Raw genomic sequence first — 22,047 nt, 5'->3', positions numbered from 1 at the left:
TCTGTATGATATTTTTATATTTATGGTATTTATGAAGATAAAATTTAATTTTAGATTATTGTACAATTATTGTTATCGTATTCTTCACATTTTATTAAATACGATACCTTATCTTATTTACAATATCACATATTATATATAAAAATTATATAATAATATGACCTTTTTTTTTACATTTTGGCTCTTCCATATTTATTAATATATATTTGGTGGCTCGCGAGTCTCTTCTCGCTGGCGACCCCTGCTATATACAATCAGTGTAATAATTAATGTACAGAAATATAATACATTTCTTACCAATAAGACATGCGTTTAAAAACCTCGACGTCTACAACATTGAAAAACTAATATATACTATTACAATACAATTTATAGTAAATTTTCTACTTTCATAATACTAGCTATGCCGCAGCGCAGAAATATCGTGAGAATATAAAATTAATTGTTCAGACATTTTAGTCAATGCTAAATTATAATTACTATTGACCCGCGTGAGATCCTACATTTTATACGTTTTCCTACACGGTACATCGGACAAATTACTGTTCGAAATGGTGCAATTACCTAATGTGTTTCATTTAAACGGTAGCGTATAATGTAATTTGAAAAGTATATCGGTTTTTAATACGATCCTTCGAATTGATTAGTAATCGAAAAGCATGATGTTCCATAATGTAATTTAAAAACTAATTAATGTACATTTTGCGTCATTGCGATATAATAATTGTGTATGCTATATGAAGTCTAATAGTACAATACTATACAATGTAGGTGCTTTTGATTCGAGATATTATTTATTAAATTAGTACACGCAAAAGTCGCAAACGAATAAATTTTTGATATGAATAAAATGATGTATTTTCAAAAAGGACGGATGTTGTATGCAATCACTGACATAATCAGACATGAAAATATAATACGATAATTATACGTTTGTAGTCTTTCTCCGTAGATCTGGTAATCATAAAAATACGGGCTTTAAGTTCGTTTGTTATACCATAAACATTACTGTATTTAAACAAAGCAAAACTTGTCTACGTTCGCTGACTATTTCTTTCGATGTAACTATACTCATTTTGCAATTTACGAACGAACTAAAAATATAACTTATAGTGTACAATGATTTGTTGCAAGTGTCGTCTAAATGATCAGAAAATTGAGATATAAGACAGACGACAGTTGCGGGGCAGCTGTATTAAAAATAGTTGTAATCTGTGCGGAATTTTTTCTTTCATGTAAAAAAATACTTACCAATGGAATTTACATAATATAAATCTTACTCTAAAATCGATTAGCTGAAAATCGGTGGAATTTACAATCACCCTAATAATAAAATTATAGGGCGCTGTAAATTGCGTTAAATTTTTAATTTTTTATGTAAATCGTGGCCCGGGTATACTTCGTGTAAGTACCTACCTATATAATATGTAAAATGCCGGTTAAATATTTTTTAATCTCAGGTAAATTACGACTGGGGATAATTTTGACTCAGAACTGCAAATATAATTGTATTAACATTAATATTGTTAAAAATATTAGTATTGTGTTTATTTTATTTATGATTAAAAAATCTATCATTAGGTAATAAAAAGTAATTAAGTAACTGGTAACAATTCGAATGAATGTATTCCCACCCAAAGTCTAAACGAATAATTTGTTTTTGCAATTCTTTCATTTTTTCTTGTTCCTATATAATTTATTAATATTTTTCCATAATTTTTATATTTTTTGTTCTCTGCAAACTTTTCATATATGTACCACTTTGCATGATTTTTTTAAAATATCTGGAGACGCAATTTACAATATACGTTTCAAAATACCCGAGCCACAATTTACGTAGTTTATGACTTTGACCTTTTTCGGGGACGCAATTTACCTACTCCGAATAATAAGTGTATATAGTCTGTATAGCATAGTCTGATTTCAAGGAGCATTACTGCATTAGTAAAGTGTATACCACACAACTACACAAGGCACAAGCCTTCAGGCCATATGGTATTTTGCAATAAGCGCTGAGTACTGTCGGGAAAATCAATTTTTGCAATTTAAAGATTTTTTTAATAATCTTAGATTGTTGTTGCCAATAACGTTTGTCTATGAAAAAAAATATTACGCAATTCATATTTTGATTGTTACCTTTACACACCGAACAATACTTTAAAAAAATACAATTGTATAAATAAATTCGAATAACAACAAACGTAATCTATTTACAATTACAAATATTTAAAATATTATTTTTAAATAGAAAATCAAATTGTATATGTTAATATATTTTACTGATATATAATGTGTTCGACAGTTTAATAATGCATAAAATTCATGTTTTTGATATTAATAATAAAATTGTAACATTTCGGTGCATAAACTTAAAAACACGATTTATTAACTTGCTTTTTTAAATAACGAGAAAAAACTATTTGTGCTCGCTTTAAACATTATTGCCAAGGGGAAAACTGTAAAATTATACAGCAATATACCCTAAAGAGTCGGCCGTCAAGTCTCTCGGGAATGCGAAAAGGACCTTCCGAGTAAAATTAACTTTTTTTCCCTGTAGTTACCTACGTGACATATTAAACAAGTATTTATATACGTATAGTACGCACGCATCGAATTAGCATAATAGTATAATATAATAGATTAACTTTAACTCAATGTTAATTTTTTGAATTTTTCAAAGTTCTGACGATATTCATTATACTTTTATTTAAGCTTGCAAAAAGGAGTACATATACCTATAATAGGTATGTGAAAATATCGATTCTTCTACTGTGCATGCAGGGCGATTTTTTTTCGAAGAACGACCAATATTCAAAAAACGTAGATATCGGTAACGATTCAACATTTTTTTTTCGATAATTTTAAATTGTTATAAAAGACATTTTACTAAAAAAAAGTTATATTAGTTATATATTTTTTTGTAACGACTTAAAACTATGTAAAAAATATATTTTCAAAAACGTTTATATAGCTTTTACGAGTTTTCTCATCGGAGAAAAAAGGATTTTATTATTATTGTCAATATATATATAGAGCCTAACAATATTTCGGGGAGAAAAGATCATTTTTGATGGACGAGTGCCTACGCGGCGCCTTACACCCGAAGGAATGGGAGGGAGAGGGGAGATACGTCCTACATTCGAATCAGATACAGTAAGTATCGAAAACGCAGGTCACGTTGTTGTTCGATGTGGACCAAAGTCATGGCGACACATTGTCGCACAATTATATACATAACATCGGGGTCGTATACCGGCGCTCGTTCGATCGAATAATAAACGTAAATAAAATGTACGGAATATTAAGAGTTCCGTAAACACAAAAAACACATCTATTATTATTATTATTATATTATCATGGTTATGCCCGAGACCTTTCTTTCAAATATTTTATTATCGCGTCGAACCGTTTAGCATTCTTTGGAAGTATAATATAATGCGTTTTTAAATCATCAGACATTAGGCGGCTGCTGTGTGCAGGCGGACCTACATACCGTGAACAGTATATTATTATTATTATTATTATTAGGATTTTTTTGATGTTTTTTTTTTTTTACCAACGAGTTGTGAAGACAGCAGCACCTATCTCTGCAGCACTTGTAAGAGCGCTCGCGTGAGTGACAAACATCAGGGAACAATGCATTATGGAGGGAAATATTATTATTATTAATGATCGCGCCGAACGGAGGTGAACAAATTCGTAAATAAAGTATAGAACTCATTATACTACGCAACACACAGTTAACCGCATATTGAATAGGATTCCGTTAAGTTAATATAGAAAATAATATATTATGTATTATAAAGCTTATATATATATATGGTGCACGTTTATCCCGATTGCGACGTTATTATAGTCTATACTCGTCGTACACCATAGAAAATTACCCGATCGATGTAGATTCTTACATATTTGTATAAAAATAAAAAATGTTTTGTTACCTCAAGGTTGTAATCATACGCGCTGGTACATTGCACGATCGTTACTCGGGTGTCTAATGCAACGTTCGACCCGATTGCTGGACGAGGCGTAATACGATTCGAATGAAACTAAATTGAATTACAAATCCATTCCGGCAATCGTCCTCCAAATTAAATTTCTAATTTTTATTTTTGAAAGAAACATTACAAGTCATCTTACTTACGCGATGTTATTACCTGTTCTTGTAATATTCAGAAAAACACATTTTTACCAATATAAATCGAATGATATTATTACAATATTGTTTTGTGTTCATTTCTTACACAAAAGTACCACACGTTATGTGCGTAGATAGTATAGATACTATAGTAAGGCACCTACTGCCTATTATGTTCAAGTTATGAACAAACTAGCTAGTGTATTATTATTTATTACATCGATTGTGTACATTGATTTTTAACTCGGTATTATTTAGACTACGTAACACTTTTATTGTGTTTTTACTTTTTACGACTCCTTAAAATTCTGCGAACGAAACCAGAAAGTTTTTACGGTTTTATTCATTATTGTTTTTCAATAAAAACATGGCAACGGTCTTGTAGATATTTCAATAATGAAACATTTAAATTGTTATTTAAAATTATATAATATTATGTCACTACTTACTTAACATTTAAAGAATATTTCTTTTTAAAACTATTGATACAAAATCATCAGAATCGTTTTTTTGGAAAATAATTGCAATGTGTTTTACACAGCGGACCGTTATACATATTATTATGACTATTTATGACGTATTATCATAATAATATATTATTACATTTTAAAAGCTCTACGCACGTGTGTGCTTTGTAGAGGGTTAAGACTTAACGTGAATCTTAATTTAAATGCAATACTGCAGATAAGTTCCAAGTACTACCTATGCACGCCTACGATATTATACTAAGTGTCGAGTGTCAAACTCCTTGTTCACGGTCTCTGAATAAAGTACATAATATTATACGGTTAAAAGCATTTATAAAATTATTGTGGTGCATCGGTAAACTGTATTGTAATACGATATCGGCATGCATGTGCAAGACAATTTTGCATGCAAGACAATTTTACGTTTACTTTTTTTCTGACCTTGATCGTTGCATGTACTTTTGTAAAAAGTTGTATTATTTAAAATATTCATAAAACACGATTTGCAACGTTACGTTACACATTTATAAATTTACGCAACACTTAATTCAAAGCTTTTAAAATATCCAATTCATATATTGTGTATATATTCTACAATAGTATATTATAATATGGATTTAAAAACAATTTTAATGAGATTACCAGGAAAACATTTTTTCGGTATAGAGTGCATGTTTATAAACGGTACCTATAAAGTATATTAAATATTAATACGAAATCGACGTAATGTTTTGTTTAACATTTTTCTTTTAAATTGTAATTATTTTCAATAATTATAATATTTTATCAAAAAACAGTTTTAAATATGCATTTGTCAGGTATGTTTTTTGCGGCATTGGTGAAATGGCCAATAATTGTGTAGAATAAAAAAAATCTGCGGAATCACGAAAACGTATTTTAATTGATTCTTGTAGGTATAGCGTGTTGCTTTGGAGAGTTAAACAAATTGTTTAAAATATATTTTACACACTTTGCTTGGCATTGCGAAACGTAGTCGAGTATACAAATTAAAAACCTTACGAGTCCACTAAGTTTTCTTCTAAATATGATAATTGAAATCGTTTGAGTATTTTTATATTCTTATTACTATATTTTAGACCACCGTTTTTATATTTATATGAAAGTCCGGTATACTTAATTATATATTAATTGAAAAATGATTCGTCTCCGTGTAGGGTAGTAAGCACGTGCCGCGTCTTTACCGCAGAACTTAAAATAAAAACCGTCCTAATAATATTGTATTAAAGTGTCCCAGAAACGGGAATGACTTGGAGGCGGTGCGGGGTAGTTCAATTATGTATAGTGCTTCTATTCGGTCGGTCAGTTTTATTATTGTATATATTATTATATACCTATATACTATTATACGACAGTGATCGAAAATCAAAATCGCGTTGGTTCAGCTCGACTAAGTGCACGAGCATCGACAGTATATACTGCATGTACAAACTGCGCAAGATGTTGTAATGATCTCGCGAAGGTATATCATACTATAGAATATACATAATAATATTACGAATCCTGTGAATATATTATAAGATCGCGAACGATTTCGTCTACATAAAGCACACGTTTCAAAACGTTGGGTTAGTTTTCGTTATTTGATTTTTTTTTTGCAATATTGTTTCGAAACTGCGGAAAAACGCGGTACGATAAAAACCGATCGATTATGCAAATTAATATAATATATTATATAGTATAGCAAACCGCCAACAAGAGAATATAAGACCGCGGACTCGATTAGCGGTGGTACCGTCGACCGCGTGGGTCGGAGGACTGCGGTTCTGTTATTTTAACGGTTAGACGGGTAGGTAGGTAAATGTAATAATAATGTATTTCCTAGGATTAGATATATATATATATATATAGAAGAAAAATAAAAAACACGAGATCATAATAATTATAATGGAAAGAAATACCCGTTTGGACGAAAAACTACGACGATGGCGACGACATGAACTATAGGTATATATATATATATATATTATATAGGTACGCGAATATTGTTGTTATTTAGGTAAATGGGAACCGTGGGAGCTATGTCGTTCGCGTGAGCGATTTAATGGTACAATAATAATAATAATAATAATAAACGACCCGGAGTCGATGAGACGCCATGATGTAATGGGAAAAAGATGTTTGTAAATAAAATAATACATATACCTACGAATCGGGAAATAAAATATTGTTTATATAGGATGGGCAAAAAAGGAAGCGAACGTCGACGACCGGAGACGCGCAGGTGTTTTAGAAGAAAATTCGGGCGAATCGCTGCGAACAAAATAACTGTTCAATCGTTTACACGACAATAATTAACGCCGATGACTGAGCAAAACTATAATGATTTTGAGTAGGCATATACACCAATAAATAAATTACAACCTGTACCTAAATGTATGTACCTATATTGAGAGTTGTATGCCGATAATGTGCAATATGAGTGCGTGACGGTCCCCAGCGACCCACAACGAAAAGAGACGATTTATATTATTATTGTCGTATCATATTGTCAATACGTTTAACCGTTTATCAAACGAATGGATGGAAAAAAAATATACGGTCCTGTTCTGTTTGTTCGACGACTGTTTTTTTTTCGACCCGTTTTCATTCCGTCGTCACGTACTATTCTTGTTGCGACCGCCCGAAATAATACATTGATTTCCGATTGTGTGCGCTGTGCCTGTGCGACTATGACTATGACATCGGGGTTGACTAGGTGCTGACCAACCGACTATGTACAACAATATAAAATTATAATATATTATGTATTTACCAGTGCAGACAAAGTGTTCGCTCGTTCGTTGGCCCTAATTTAAAACAAATTAACGATTTCTTGCACTGAGAAAATCCTCGTTTTCCGTCCCTTTTCCTTTTTTTTAAAATGTCCAAAGCTAAAAAAAAATCCACTTACTTTATAATCAAACCTAAATGTTGAATGTATATTGTTTTTAAATTGATTATAATTTGTTTTTATAATTTCATGAAAGTTTTTCTTTCACGATAATATAATATAGTCTTTTATGTTAATTTACATCTGGTATTTGAGTTGGTTGGTTGGTTGGTTGTTTGTTTTTTTTTTTTTTGGAAATAGATGACCCAGCTGCATGATGTAAAAAAATAAGACATTTACGTTGGTTTGGAAGGAAAAAGTTTCGATGTTTCCGATAATTATGTGCTCAAACACTTGAATGCTCGCAAAGTATATTGCTGTGGTCGTACGTATACCCATTGTTTGAAACGAATATTGGAGAACCAAATAAGGAAATATTCGAACGATGGTTTGTGGCATATATTATAATATGATTTGTAGAATTCTCTAAGTCTTCGAGGGCATCACGAGTGCGGCCAGTTTTCAAAATTATACCTTCTTCATTGCTTAAGTGCATCCGTAGTGTTGATATTTTTAGTAGAGACAGTAGTAGGTAGTACAAACTGCGTCTGTAATTCTATCATATATTTTAATTCATAATATTATATTTATTTTTAGAATATCAAAAATAATTTCAAATTGATACAAACGTTTTATGATACAGTTGTACCTAAAAAATAATATTACAATTTAAAATTAGGTAACTAATACGATAAAATTGTAAAATAAATATCACAAAACAACATTTTGGGGTGTAATGCATATTATGTAGTTCACCTCCTCGTGGTGCACCCTGATAAATGCACATGGGTTGTGCAATAAAAAAATACGATTTTTACCTTAGGAGGACGCATACGTGGGTCATACCTTTTTATGGATGCACTCGGAACATTATCCACTTTATAAGTATCAATTTGGAATGCACTCGAAAGATCGCCGTATTAAAGCTGAGTGAAACATTGTTATGTCCAAACTCCAAATACACTCGTCCAACGCGAACTACATATATATTCGTCATTATTGAGTACATCACTCCTAATGATACTCTTGTCCCTCATTTATATAATATATCATCGTAATCGATTTCGTCAAAAATTACGACCAATCAGCGGAGTGCGACGGCTCATGCTGCTAAATATAATTATATGGGTCAGACAGAAATTTGAAATAAGGAGAATTTTTTATTCTATCCGTCCTCACAGCGTGCCGACGACACCTAATCTGACCTGCGCGCAACGATCGACGTTTTTTCCGTGGTTCGTTGATAATACCAATTGGCGTGCCACATACCTTGTACGGCAAACGCTCGGAGTTTCGGACAAAATCCACGAACACGTCGACCTCAGGGGGTGTATAGGTAAAACAATTGAAAATAATCGATTATCGTTGTACAGTATTATAATTATATAATAATATGACGACGTTGATTTGAAAACGCAGTCGTCGCGATGTGGTCCGTACCGATATTATAATATCAGTAGGTATAATACTTATGACCTACTTATTATTGAAAAGCCTGAGAAAATCGCTCGTTGCTGCGACGGATTCTCTCGTCCTTTCGACAATGTATTATCACGTGTGAGCTATAATATTATGATCGTCGTCTATGTACGTTTTATTTTGAACAAATCGCATCGTATTGATAGTGTTGTATTAGGTAATACCATATATTTTTTTAAAGATGTACACAACAATATGTACATTATGTCTATAGGTATATAGGTACCGTTTTCCGTATCGGCATTAAAATATTAAACGCGTTCCTGTAACCTGTGTGGCGAAAAAAATACAGTTTCACCATTGGAGTAGGTATAAAGACTTTAGGACATGCATATCGTATTCAAGAGAGTGATCGAATAGAACATGATGTATTGCTGTTGTTACCTACCAAAGCGGTTACCCACAAAATATACACAATTTATTGCGCATAATATGGTTGTGATATTCTTACTGGAAATCGGCAAACGTATACGGTCTTTCCACGTTGAAAAATTGAATATATAATATGAACGTTTAGTCCCTGAAAAATATTGAGATAGGAAATATTTGGTCCCATCAGGGTAACTGGAAATAATTAGTCATAGGACGTTTGATCCCAAGATTATAGGTATAATATGGGTTATAGAACTTTTGGTTTCTTTGGTTTTGATATAATTAAATCCTTTATCTTAAAATCCCGGTTCAGCATATATTTTAATGTAATAATATACACACATATAATAATCAAAGTTTAGCTCACATACATGCGTGTATTGCGTCTACCTACTCCATGTCAAATATTTATTATATAAGTGCATTTTAAAATAATTTTATTTTGATTTGTATTATAATAAATTGTGTGTTGTTATTTGTAATAATATTGACATATTGTAGGTATGTATTTATTTATACTATTATCATTTTGACATTTTCCAATTTTCGTATAAGATGAAAATTAAGCTAGAAAAAACCTAATTATACTGAGAAATAATGAACTAATATTGAATAGATTTCCAATAGTCTTTAAATGTTACAGAAGAAATTAATTGAATTCAAATGTTGGCAGATCGATTAAATTTGGTTTTCTCTATCGTGATAAATTGATAACCGTACCCACGACCGCACAAAATAACCATTATACGGTAACAAGTATATAGACTCTCCGATCACAGTATACCATGTACCTATAATATAATATTAGATATGGTCGTACGGTATCCATGTATAGGTATAAGTTTTACTTTTACGACGAGTATGCTCAAAAAAGGCGACGAAAAAATTGGATTATTTTGCACTATGATGATGGATACATACGCGCGTGCGGTCTTTAATTCGCTCGCCTTACCGCACGTTACATTAAATTCGCTCGAAAGTTGCGGTTGCATTTTATCAATCTCTCGTCCGTATACATACACAATGTACCTACCTGCACCTAAGTATAACATAACGTGGCCGCGTTTAATTGAATGTATAATATTGCATTATAATAATATATATATGTGGACGAATTATTGGGTTGCAAATTGCATTCGTAAGATTTCTATTATACTTAAATTCCGAGCCGAGTAACTTTCAGTTGTATATACTATTAATGGGGAAGGTTGTAATAAAAAAAATATAAGTATAATATGAACGCCACTATAAAGGTCGCACACCGATATAGTCGGATATTAGATATTACATTTTTATCAAACGGTTTCTACGGAAATATAAATTATTGGCGGTGATCCGAAAACAATATTATGCCGCGGGTGTAGCAGAATTTCGCGCGCACCTTGGTGGTACGCACGTTATATAACGTTCTAATTTTCCCGATGAGTATATAGCGTATATTATGTGGGAATGAAACTCGCTAAAACATCTATTTTATAATTCGAAAAATATTATAATATACAGTTCGCGGTTGTATAGACATCATAATATTATTATTATATTATATCGTTGCGATCGATCGAAACTTTTAGCTCATACAGTGGTGATGCTATATTGTATATTGTAATATTATTATATTATGACGAATTATTTTCCGTCGAATTTCGAATCGATTCGTATCAACGTACCTATAATATATCATCAGGTAAAGAACTAGGTACTTTGTCGTACACGGCAACAGCTCGCAGATTCGTGGCACCACTAAAACGGTTTTGTCGAAATTTTCTCGCGTCTCTGTATGATTTCAGTGCTGGCCATTTAATTTGCAATACAACGCGATAGGATGAATAACTGTTGCACGTGCGTAAGTTAAACCTATACCAGCTGCAGTGGGTCAACATAAATTATAAGATATGAAGACACTAGAGCCTTAACGATCGACCGAACGACGTGCTAAACCATTTTTGTTTACCTAAAGACTTCGCGTTGCCTTATCTACTTAATATTGCGTTCGATATTGCAATAAAAACTAAAAACCCGATAAATTGTATAGAGAGAAATTACGGATCAGTCGGTTCTCGAAGTATTTTGCCGCCTATATAAACCGTCAAATTAACGAATGGAAAAAATCAACATGCCGATAGACCTGCAGTGACTATAACTCGGGTGCCTATAATAACACCAATTCTAATACGAATATATTGTATTGTATATAGTCTGTTCCACAAACATCTGAACCGAGTACCGACAGAGGTGTGACTTGAAGTGTGTTTCCACTTTCAAATTTATTACTATACACACGTTCACGTGTGCATAAAAATCAATGATAAGTCATGAATACCATCATGGAGAGTGTATATATAGGTTCTTGCCACACGATAAACCCGCACATTACTGTGTTGTTGAATCCCTAACCAGTGTTTCCAATGTCAATACTAATATGAAACGTAAACGTTCAGTATACCCGTACGCGTGAAGGTGTATAATGGAAAAGCACCTTGAGAATTTTCCAACGAATCTGCGATCTCGGAGTCAACGGTACAGCTGTGTCAACATCCGGAGAAAACCAAGAAAACCCGGGGAGCCTGTAATATAACGAATTCGTCGTCGAAAAAATGTTAAGTTGATTACTCGTATAACGCAACGTATACCGTGAAATTAACCCGACGAAGATCGACAAGTTTCCGAACGCACAACTCTCGTAGTGTATAATTATATCAACATACACCGTTTCCGGTTCATCGGAAAATTGGTCGAGGAAATAATTCGATGAAAATCCCGTCGGGGGTGGCGCGCATGGAAGCATCAAACACCGTAAATCCGCATATCGCCAGAGAGAATTTAAATAAATAACGTTTCCGATTTGTTTTCCGTTGTCAAGCATAAATATATAATATTATATATATATATCCTATAGGATTTGATGTATGAAATGAAATATTGAACTTATATTTTTAAACAGATTGATTTTTTTATTTTTCAAGATAGTTTGGAAAAAACGTAAATGTTAGTGTTACATAATAATATTTATTTTTCTACATCTGCTTTGAGTTCCCTTATATTGCTATAAATATAATTTATTGATAAGCTATAGGTACCGTTGGTAGTATAAACGTACATAAGTTAGTGAAATGAAGATTTTAGATTATCTATCATGATAATTTATATGTTTTCCTGTAAATCTTAAAAAATTAAAAAAATTTGAAATATTTCATGAACGGTTTCGTTATAGGTAGTAAAATATAGTAAATACCTATATAAAATAGTCGATAGTGTCGATAGAGTCGACCTTATAATATATAGGTAACTGGTAATTATGTTCACCGGTTTATGCGACATTGAGATTTGCGTGGTTCCTTTTTTCTCTTAAAACTTGACACCATCAAATAATCGCGCATGCGTTCTATTTATCGATTTAAATTATGTGTACATAGGTACGACATATCTATATAATATTATACTCAAGAAAACAGTATCATCAAAGCGAATTTTAACGACGATACAAAACTGGAAACTACATCTGCAAAACAAATTCATCCTGCAAATAAAAATCATCCACAATTTTAATTTATCGTCCATTAAATTCACGTAGGTAATAAAATTGTTGGAAATTAAAACATCAGTTTTTAAGTCACCATACATAATTAATAATATATGTACCTACGTTATAGTAGTATAGGTTTTCACATACCTATAATGTGTATAGAAATTCCTATAGGTAGTCCAGCAGTCGTATTTCACTTAAAATAAAAAAGTGTACTACACAAATTCAGAATATTTTATTACTGTGGCCCGCATCACAGTAATACTTAAAACACTTAAACAGTCATGCAGCACTCTGTAAACGAATTATAATCTCCTCTTTTAAGTTTCAACCGGAACATATTTTCGTGTAAGTGTGCGTATACCTACTTAAAGTGAACCGAGCGTGTGTATTTCGGCCAGCAAATATAATATTTCGATTCGTCTTACACAAATGCGTACCCATAATAATGTATTATACATATATTATATAGTGTTCAGATCATTTGGACGAAGTGTCGTAGATAAACGTCAATAATAATTGCAGTAAGTATATTGTATATTATTATGTATAGGCATTGAATGCGATTGGACGTATGCTGAATATTTCTAGATGCTATTACGTGCATATTATAACGTACACCGAGAGATAAAAATGGGAAATAAAACCGATTAACAAAAAAGGTTCGTATAATGAACCGATTTAAAACATAAAAAAAAAAAACAAAACAAAAATAAACTATCAATTTACGGGAGTCTCCGAGTCTGACGTTTTTACTAAGAAATACCGTTACAATAAAATGTTAATTATTTTTACTCTCTCTCTCTCTCTCTCTCACTCTCTCTCTCTATCCCTCTCTATCTCTCTGTCTGTCTGTCTCAGTCTATCAGTCTCTCAATCGAGTTAATTAACATTATGTATTTATAAATTATAATGCAGATGTGCAGTGCTCGCGCGTTATGTAAAGAAAACGCCCCTCGGCTAATATAGGTATAATTTTATATAGAGACCGCGCTAGTAATCGGTTCGTTTATAAAACAATAATAAAATACATATATAATATTCGGTATTTAGATTAAAATAATTTTAAGTGTGCACGAATTTTAACCGAAAATACTAATTCTTAGCTAAGCCGGAAGGGTTATGAACAACTATATTAAGACGTAATAAAAATATTATAAATGTAATAATAAGTTTACAGACAAATTCGTTGAAAACACTAGTTGCTCCTACGTGACAAACCTAATTGAAAATTTTAAACTCCAGCCACCTAAACAGCGTATTTTTTTTTAATTATGAATTTATTTAAATCCTGAATTATAGAGTTATAAGTTTACTATTAAGGATCATATTTTAAATTATTTAGTTTTTATACCATTTAAAGAGTATTCCGTATTCCTGTGGTGATATACAAACATCCTTTTTTTTAATGAAAACCTACTACTTTCATTATACATTTTAAAACTGGTGATTTTTTGGAAAAATGTTATGTACCTAAACCAAAATTCTGATGAGTAAATTCTAATTTACAACAATGTATAAACTAAGGATAATAGTCCTTAATAATTATTTTATAAAAATATAAAATATATTATGTAATATAATTGAATCTAGTATTTATTACACTTTTTACAAATTATAAAACGGTGATTATAGGTTAACATAAAATATAGATCAACATAGTTGTCCCATATCATTATCGTAGACTTATAATCTTTATTCCACAAGGTAAAATAATTCATAAACTATACTCGTTTTAATTTTGATTTAGAAACATCAACGGTTAAAAAAAATCATCTGCTTAACAGTTTATTGGGAAAAAAGGTGATGAGTATCAATTAAAAAAAATAAATTAGTATTGCCACAATGCCACTCCTTGAATTGTATAAAAATTTAGTATTTGAAAAAATGGACCTTAATATTTAAAAGTTCAAAAATTCAATATTTTAATAAATTCATTATTAAGTGGAAAAATGGTGATCAGTATGCTTGGCGATTAGCGAAGCACCAAATAGGTGACTTGCAAGTTTGTAACCATGTGACTAGAATTCGTAACCCAAATGCCAACCCCTCGAAACGAATCAAATTTTTTGTATTCGTGGTGCCAGGACGGCGTCATATCCTATAGTGTGTGCGTGGACCAATGCCTGCGCGGGAAATAAAAAACACGCGAACTTGTTGTGCGCAGATTATTGGTAGCTACGAAATAGGATTACGTCGTAGTGGCGTAACAATGATATTAAATGTTTCGATACGCTGACCTAATGACAATAATAATATTATAATAAATTCGACGGGAAAAAAACGATGTTTTCGAAACATATAGGTTTACAATAATATACAATATTATTAGCCGCGTATGGACGTAGTGTGCAATAAATCGTTCGATATGCGGTAAAGCACGCGGTGGAAAACACGGCACATATACCTGGTTGTAGGTAGTGGTGTCGCGAAATCTCAAACCGCTATTGCAAAACCAGGCTGCAGCGGTCGCGACAGTTTATAAGCATCGCCGCCGCCGATTTGTGTTCACAATAATAATAATATAATAATATAATATGCCATATGCGAATACATATTATTATTATATATTATGTACAACCAGCAGCAGGCCGCACGCGTCTCTTAACCAGCGATCCGTCCGAATCCCTATGGACTTATAATAGGTATATTATATAGAATGTATAGTTATGACGACTATCTTTATATATATGTAAAACACGCCACTGCCACCATTTGCCGTATAAAATGGTAATGTTGTATAATATGTATATATTATATAAATATAGGTACACTTAAAAAAGACACGTTTTTGTTTTTAGATTTCAGTAAAAAACGTTATTTCACAATGGTAAGCGTACATAATATAATAACATTATATTATTATCGTCGCACGCGTTCGATTGTAAAATCTAAGACGCATAATACGAGCGATTTATTAGATAAACCGCGGTTACGAACGACATTACATAATAGGTGCACGTACCTTTTCGATGATAAAGGCTAGCGCTTAAACCTCGAGGCGTGTAGTATATGGTTGCTGCGTCGGTGGAGATTGTGAGAAAATTGTTTTATTTTTTTCACCATATAAACTCGAATAGAAACACTAAATCAAGCACAGATAATATACGAGAAATATGACAACACACATAAATCGAAACGTATTTGACGGATTCAATATTCTCGTTGTCATAATATAGCGAATTATATATTACCCATTTACCCGTGCAGTAAGTACCTACTGTTCATAGCGATGTAATATATATATATATAATATATACCCATATATATTTTGACGTTCGATGATTTTAACGCAACAGTACGTTGATAACTCAAAGTTTTTGAAATGCTTAGCAATAAAAAAATCGCTGTTGCAAAAGAAAACCGTTCAACAACCTCTATAGTTAAGAAAAATAATGTAGGTATATACTTTCAAAAATCCAACTGATGTCTAAGAACTTAAGAAAATTAAAGTAGTATACAAAGCATTAATAGAATCTATAATTAATTATGGCATTTATATGTATACTTATATATTAATATATATTTTACACTTTTTAAATGGTACAAATAGTACCTATATAGAGAATTATATAAAGTGGTATTTATCAAAAAACCGATAAGTCAGATTTTAAATGACTGCATTATTAAAGTAAAGAGGGGAAGGCATGATTAGTAAATCACAACTGTACCTATATCTAATGCGTTTACTCTTGTTCGTAAATATTGTAGTAATATTTACTACAGTTACCTGTATTATTGACTTACGACTTGCCATTCTTCTGTTTGTTTTCTATAATATGATTTATTGTTGTTGTGTCGAGTCCCGGAGCTATATTATAGTTCTTGCGTTTACCATTAAAATCACGGAGATTTTTAATGAACTTTATACACTTATATACGTCCAGATATTGAGTAAAAAAACCTTAAAAGCGCGTAGATCGAACGGCCTTATTATTGCCAAACAGGATAACCTACGATATCGTTGAACAGAAACCTGTCAATATATTATATTATATAGCTGCAGCTTGTCTGCATGATATAATACACCTATCGGCTGTTAATATTGTGCAGTGTAACTCGTCCCGTTGCAGCTTATACGAACGCGTTTCTCTGTGGAATAAAAAAAACCATTCTGTCGATGACTGCATATAATAATATAATAGCCACGCGTGATGTATGTATTGTTATATTATTTTAATACGTATTACGAATCCTATTTAGGTAATAATATTATTATATTAGCGCACAAAAACTACCTGCAGCGGTACAAGATTGTCATCGTGTGTGAACACCGATGATGTACGGGTGTTTCGTTACAACATCAAGAATATAATATATTGTAATTATAATTATTATGTTCGACTGTCGTGCGGCAAGTTATATGCACAGTCGGAACGCTGTGAGTATTATGCTAACGAGTCAATCAAAAGTAGGTGCAATACACCGTGATTCAGTTCGTGCAATCCTAATTTTCCTTAAACTATGCATTTATTCAAATACGGATTTTTCAAATTTTCCTTTTTTACTGTAATTTTTTAAGTAGTTATTTTTTTCGAAAATGTTGATGTTTAGGTATTTATATATCAAAATTAGAACGAATAGTTTCTGAATATTATTAAATTGTATGATAAGCCTTAAAAATGGGTTTACAAAAATATCAAATATAATGTAATGTTGGATAATTATTGTACTTGGACAATTTTTACAATTTTTACAAACTATAAAATGTTGATATTTACAGTAAAAAAGGTAGGTTTTCATTTGAAAAAAAATCTATCTATACAAAATAAATTGAAGTGATGATCCTATTAAGCATAGGTACTTACTTAAAACTTAAAAATTCAGAATTTGAATAAATGTATTATTCAAGTGGGAAAATGGAGACGAGCATGCTTGGTCAATCGCTCTGTATAACACTGACTATACGTTTTTGACTGCCTATTACGACGTTTTTCGCGGATGTCATCATTCGCTGATGCCACACGCAAAGTCTTACCTGCTACAACAACACATGTCTATACATTATAACTCGTCAATACGTCCCATTTGTAATCTCCTTTTCGTACTATATAATAATATAATGATGGACCACTTCGGCCGATTAGCGCAACATAATAATGTAACATATTAAGTATAATGGCCGTATAGATCGGAACAATGCCATTTGGCTTTCTATTTTTTCTTCAATTTTTCCACGCGCACCAACAAATAAATGCGTTTCGATAAATAAAAGTTATTAATCATGTACGCGAGCGGGAGAATGTTACGTAAAAGATGTATATCGCGTATAATATAATATATTATCGTGGTACACGTTCGCAATTTAAGCATGCCAAATTTTAAATTCGTACATTACCTCCTATACCCCAAAATATGATCACAAATTTTAAATAATAACGTTTAGAAAGAATAACATGTAATATTATATGTATATAGTGGTTAGAGGTATACAGTTGTATACTCACTCGGGTTAGAGATTACGAGCATTAGGTAGGTAATTTTCGTTAAATTGTTTTGAAATTGGTAAAATTTCTGAGAAGTTAATTTCAAGTGCGTATTGGCTCATTCGTATAGCTACAATAACAATCACGACTACATAGTTTGCGAATTTTGCGAACGACCGGCAGACGTGTGTTTGAAAAACGATCGACATATCCGTTTAATTGCGCCGTACCTATATAGGTATATATGAAATTATCGGCGTTACGATATATTATTTCCAAACGACTGGAAATTTAATATATAGTTTTTGTCGTCTGTATATGTGGGTACAGTGTGTCTAGAAAGTATGAAATCATTTTTTTGCGTTCGTGACGTACACCGCGATGACTATATAATAAAAATATACATCAGTACTCGTAATAGGTACAAGTACTTACTAGTACATATAAAGATTATTACGATAACCGATAATACGTCTTATTATCAGTTCGAGTACATTAAACGTGTCGTTAATTGAATTCGATTAATCTCTAATCGTCGAGAATGTCGTCATTGGATATCGTGTGAAACGCCGAACAAAAATTTAGGGTTTCCAATAACTTTCATTTGCTACGACGTAAAAGTAATGAGTATAATATATTATTATAATGGTCCTGTACGCGTAAAGTTTGTCACGACGTATTTTGAAGACACAAATCAACAATCAGTGTGTGGAAATAACAATAATTGATTGTATGTATTTATTTCGTTCACTGTGAAAGCACAATTATTCTGTAATGTGGACAATTACTAATATATAAAGACCAATTCTACGAAATGATCATATATTTGTTGTAAAACGGCAACTGTTGGATAGTAAAATAGATTTAAATATAATAAGAAATAATTGTAAGAATAAAATGATAATAATATGCAAGTTACAAACTTTAATATTGAACAACGAAATTTTGAGCCGAACAAGCGTATAATCCATTTGACGTAAGTACGGTTTTGAAATTCGCTCAGAAATCCATTAACCGCAAAATTAAAAAAACAAGTAAAATATGTATGGAAATGGCAATCAACAGGCCTGTTCAGCACCTATTAGACACAAATAAAAAATTTTCAAATTTTTTATTTTGTCAACGTTGAGATCGCAATTTTCATAAATGGTCCTGCCCAGCTTCGATAATGGTCCTTGTCCTATAAAATCTAAGTAACATAACTGGTGCTCGAAACACGTTTGCCACCCCTTCCCTAGTTAAAACTAATGTTTTCGATTTTTTGCAAAAATGTTAAACACCGCTATGCACTATGCAGTTTTAACTGATTCCTTTAACATTCGATTGAAACTTGCTACGTTTGTAGACGATTTTTCACAATAACCATCATGATCCATACCAAAAATTTCCACATTGGGGTTGAATTTAACATTTGAACACGAAGTACCTTTTTTTTGTACGGGGGGAGGGGTGGGGTTGCTTATAATAATATATATTTTTATTTTATTTAATTAAGAAATAAAACCTAGGAAACTGAATAATCGGTCTGACAAAAAATATATTATAATGAGGTCTACATATACCACATACCGACATACCTATATAATATAGGTACATTATAATCTCAAGACCGTTGGGGAAAAATTAAAGGGTTTCGTGATCCATGAATGACAACAATAATGGATTTCGATTGTCAGACTATTTTTTCTTTTGTCACGATGTGCTGGTGTTACATGGCAGTGTGCGGTTGCCTTTAAATTATATAATAATGTATTTGATGATGAACGTAATATGAAAAAATCCCAAAAATAAAGAAAATAGAAATATGCCTCAAAAAGCAAAAACACCTAAATATTATACAACATAAAATTGGATTTGTCGTAACATGAAACAAATTTGTATCTAACTATAGCCTTATTTCAAGATTGCGCAAAACAATTAATATGCAATTGATTGTAGTTTTGAATTTTTGCTTTTTTAAGTGAAACCTAAATCTATGCAGTAGAAAATATGTAATAGTTGAAAAAATGTTGTAATGTCTGGTGGTTATGAGGGGTCTGTGTTGAATAATTTTATACTTAGATTGCAGTTTATCAAAACCGTTAGATCAAACTCCTCTACTCAATTTTTTATTATATTGTATACAATTATGTATTATTATACTAAAGGTGTGGTAACCACGTGTTTCAGGTCGGTACCACGTACAATGATAACCACGACGAGCCGACAGACAACAGGTGCAGATGAACAGCAACCGTCTGCGCGGACAGCCCTCGATCGCAACGGTGCGGGACAGACGACCGGTGACGGTGACTACGACCACGACGTTGTTGACGCAATGCCGCCGCACTGATTTCGGGATCGGAGTCGGATGCGGCGACGTCGTACGTCTACGCACTGACGCCGGCCGGTCGGTTTTCCGCGACTGCAGAGTCGACGCCGACGACCAGCTCCCGGACGCCGCAATGGCCGCGTCCGTAGCGTTGCCCGAACGGTACCGGCAACCGACGGCCACGGTACCGGCCGCCGCCCATCACAAGGCGACGGCGATTTCGGCTGACGGTGACCGCTCGCAGCACCGCCGTCACTACCAAAACGGTTACCGGCCGCACCACGCCAAGTACAACAGCGTGTCGGCCGGCAGCGCGCTGTCCAAGTCCATGCGGTACGCCGACGGTTGGCTGTACGAACGAGACGCCGGCACCGGTGGCGCGGGGACGGTTGGCCGCCATGGGGCTGCAAGCGGCCGGAATAAGTCACGCAGCACTTTCCTGGGCCGCGAGCACTTCGGCACGGTTGCAGCTGCCGCCGTGGCCGTGGCCGCCGCAGCAGCCACGGTGCAAGTCCCGCCGTCGTCCGAAGACCCGTACGACCGTGTCCGCAGAAACCGCATGGCCACCACGGCCACCGCAGCTGGGAAACTGGACAGAAAACGGAACCGCAGCGGTTCGCCGAGGACGCCGTCACCCGATTACGACGATACGGGTGCAGGAGATCGCGTCGTCTCGTCGTCCCGTCGGTCGATACTCGAGTGCAACGTCAACCCGTACGATCTGTTGCAGCAGAACTCCGACAATGACGACAACGACGACGACAGCGGCGGCGGCGACGGTGACTGTCCCAAGCGGATGTCGCTCAAAGATAAGTTCATGAACCGCATACAGGACACGGTGTTCGCCAAGAACAAGTCGAGCGTCGGCGGTTTTGGATCGTTTTCGTCCAACGGGTTGGTCAAAAAGACCTCGATGGACCGGAACACCGTCGGAGGTGTTAACATCGCCGGACACACGGTAAGCACTAAGCATGGCTACTGAATTGGTATTTAATAGTTTAAATGATCACTCTTCTGTAGGGGAATCTTCAAGAAAGGGGAAGGGTGACTGCCCTATTGGTACATCAAAAGTTGTCTTGTTTCTTTTGTAACTTAATTGTTTCTGATAACATTATTTTTTTTTATTATTATTTACAAAATGGACTTGCACTGAAGTAAATAGGTAATACATATTATAACATAATATTATACAATATAACAATAAAATAATATAACAACACAATAATTATAAAAATATCGAGTGCATAATAATATACTATAATATGGTTTTATATACTAAGGAAAAAGAATCCTCATTTGCCAGTTTCATTATATTAATTTGTTCATTAGACATAACATAATAGGTTGAGCAGAGAGGAAAAAGAAAAGAAGTTTTATTGCGAGTAGGACGTGAAGGGACTTATTTAACATTGATAAATGAAAGAAGATAGCTAGGAAGCGT

General features: G+C 33.2%; 1 protein-coding gene across 2 annotated transcripts in view; it reads left to right on the top strand.

Annotated features, from left to right (window-relative positions):
- Nucleotides 1-22,047, top strand: part of LOC132951927 (uncharacterized) — a 104,328-nt gene that overhangs the window by 66,266 nt on the left and 16,015 nt on the right. For both annotated transcript variants that reach the window (XM_061023994.1, XM_061023993.1), the window contains one exon: nt 20,465-21,564. In XM_061023994.1, coding sequence (XP_060879977.1) covers nt 20,518-21,564 — 1,047 coding nt within the window. In that variant the 5' untranslated portion in view covers nt 20,465-20,517. The remainder of the gene's footprint in view (nt 1-20,464; nt 21,565-22,047) is intronic.

Source organism: Metopolophium dirhodum, chromosome 9 (genome assembly GCF_019925205.1).
Source record: "Metopolophium dirhodum isolate CAU chromosome 9, ASM1992520v1, whole genome shotgun sequence".
In the NCBI taxonomy this organism is placed as follows: Eukaryota; Metazoa; Arthropoda; class Insecta; order Hemiptera; family Aphididae; genus Metopolophium; species Metopolophium dirhodum.
This window is presented reverse-complemented; position numbering and strand designations above follow the sequence as displayed.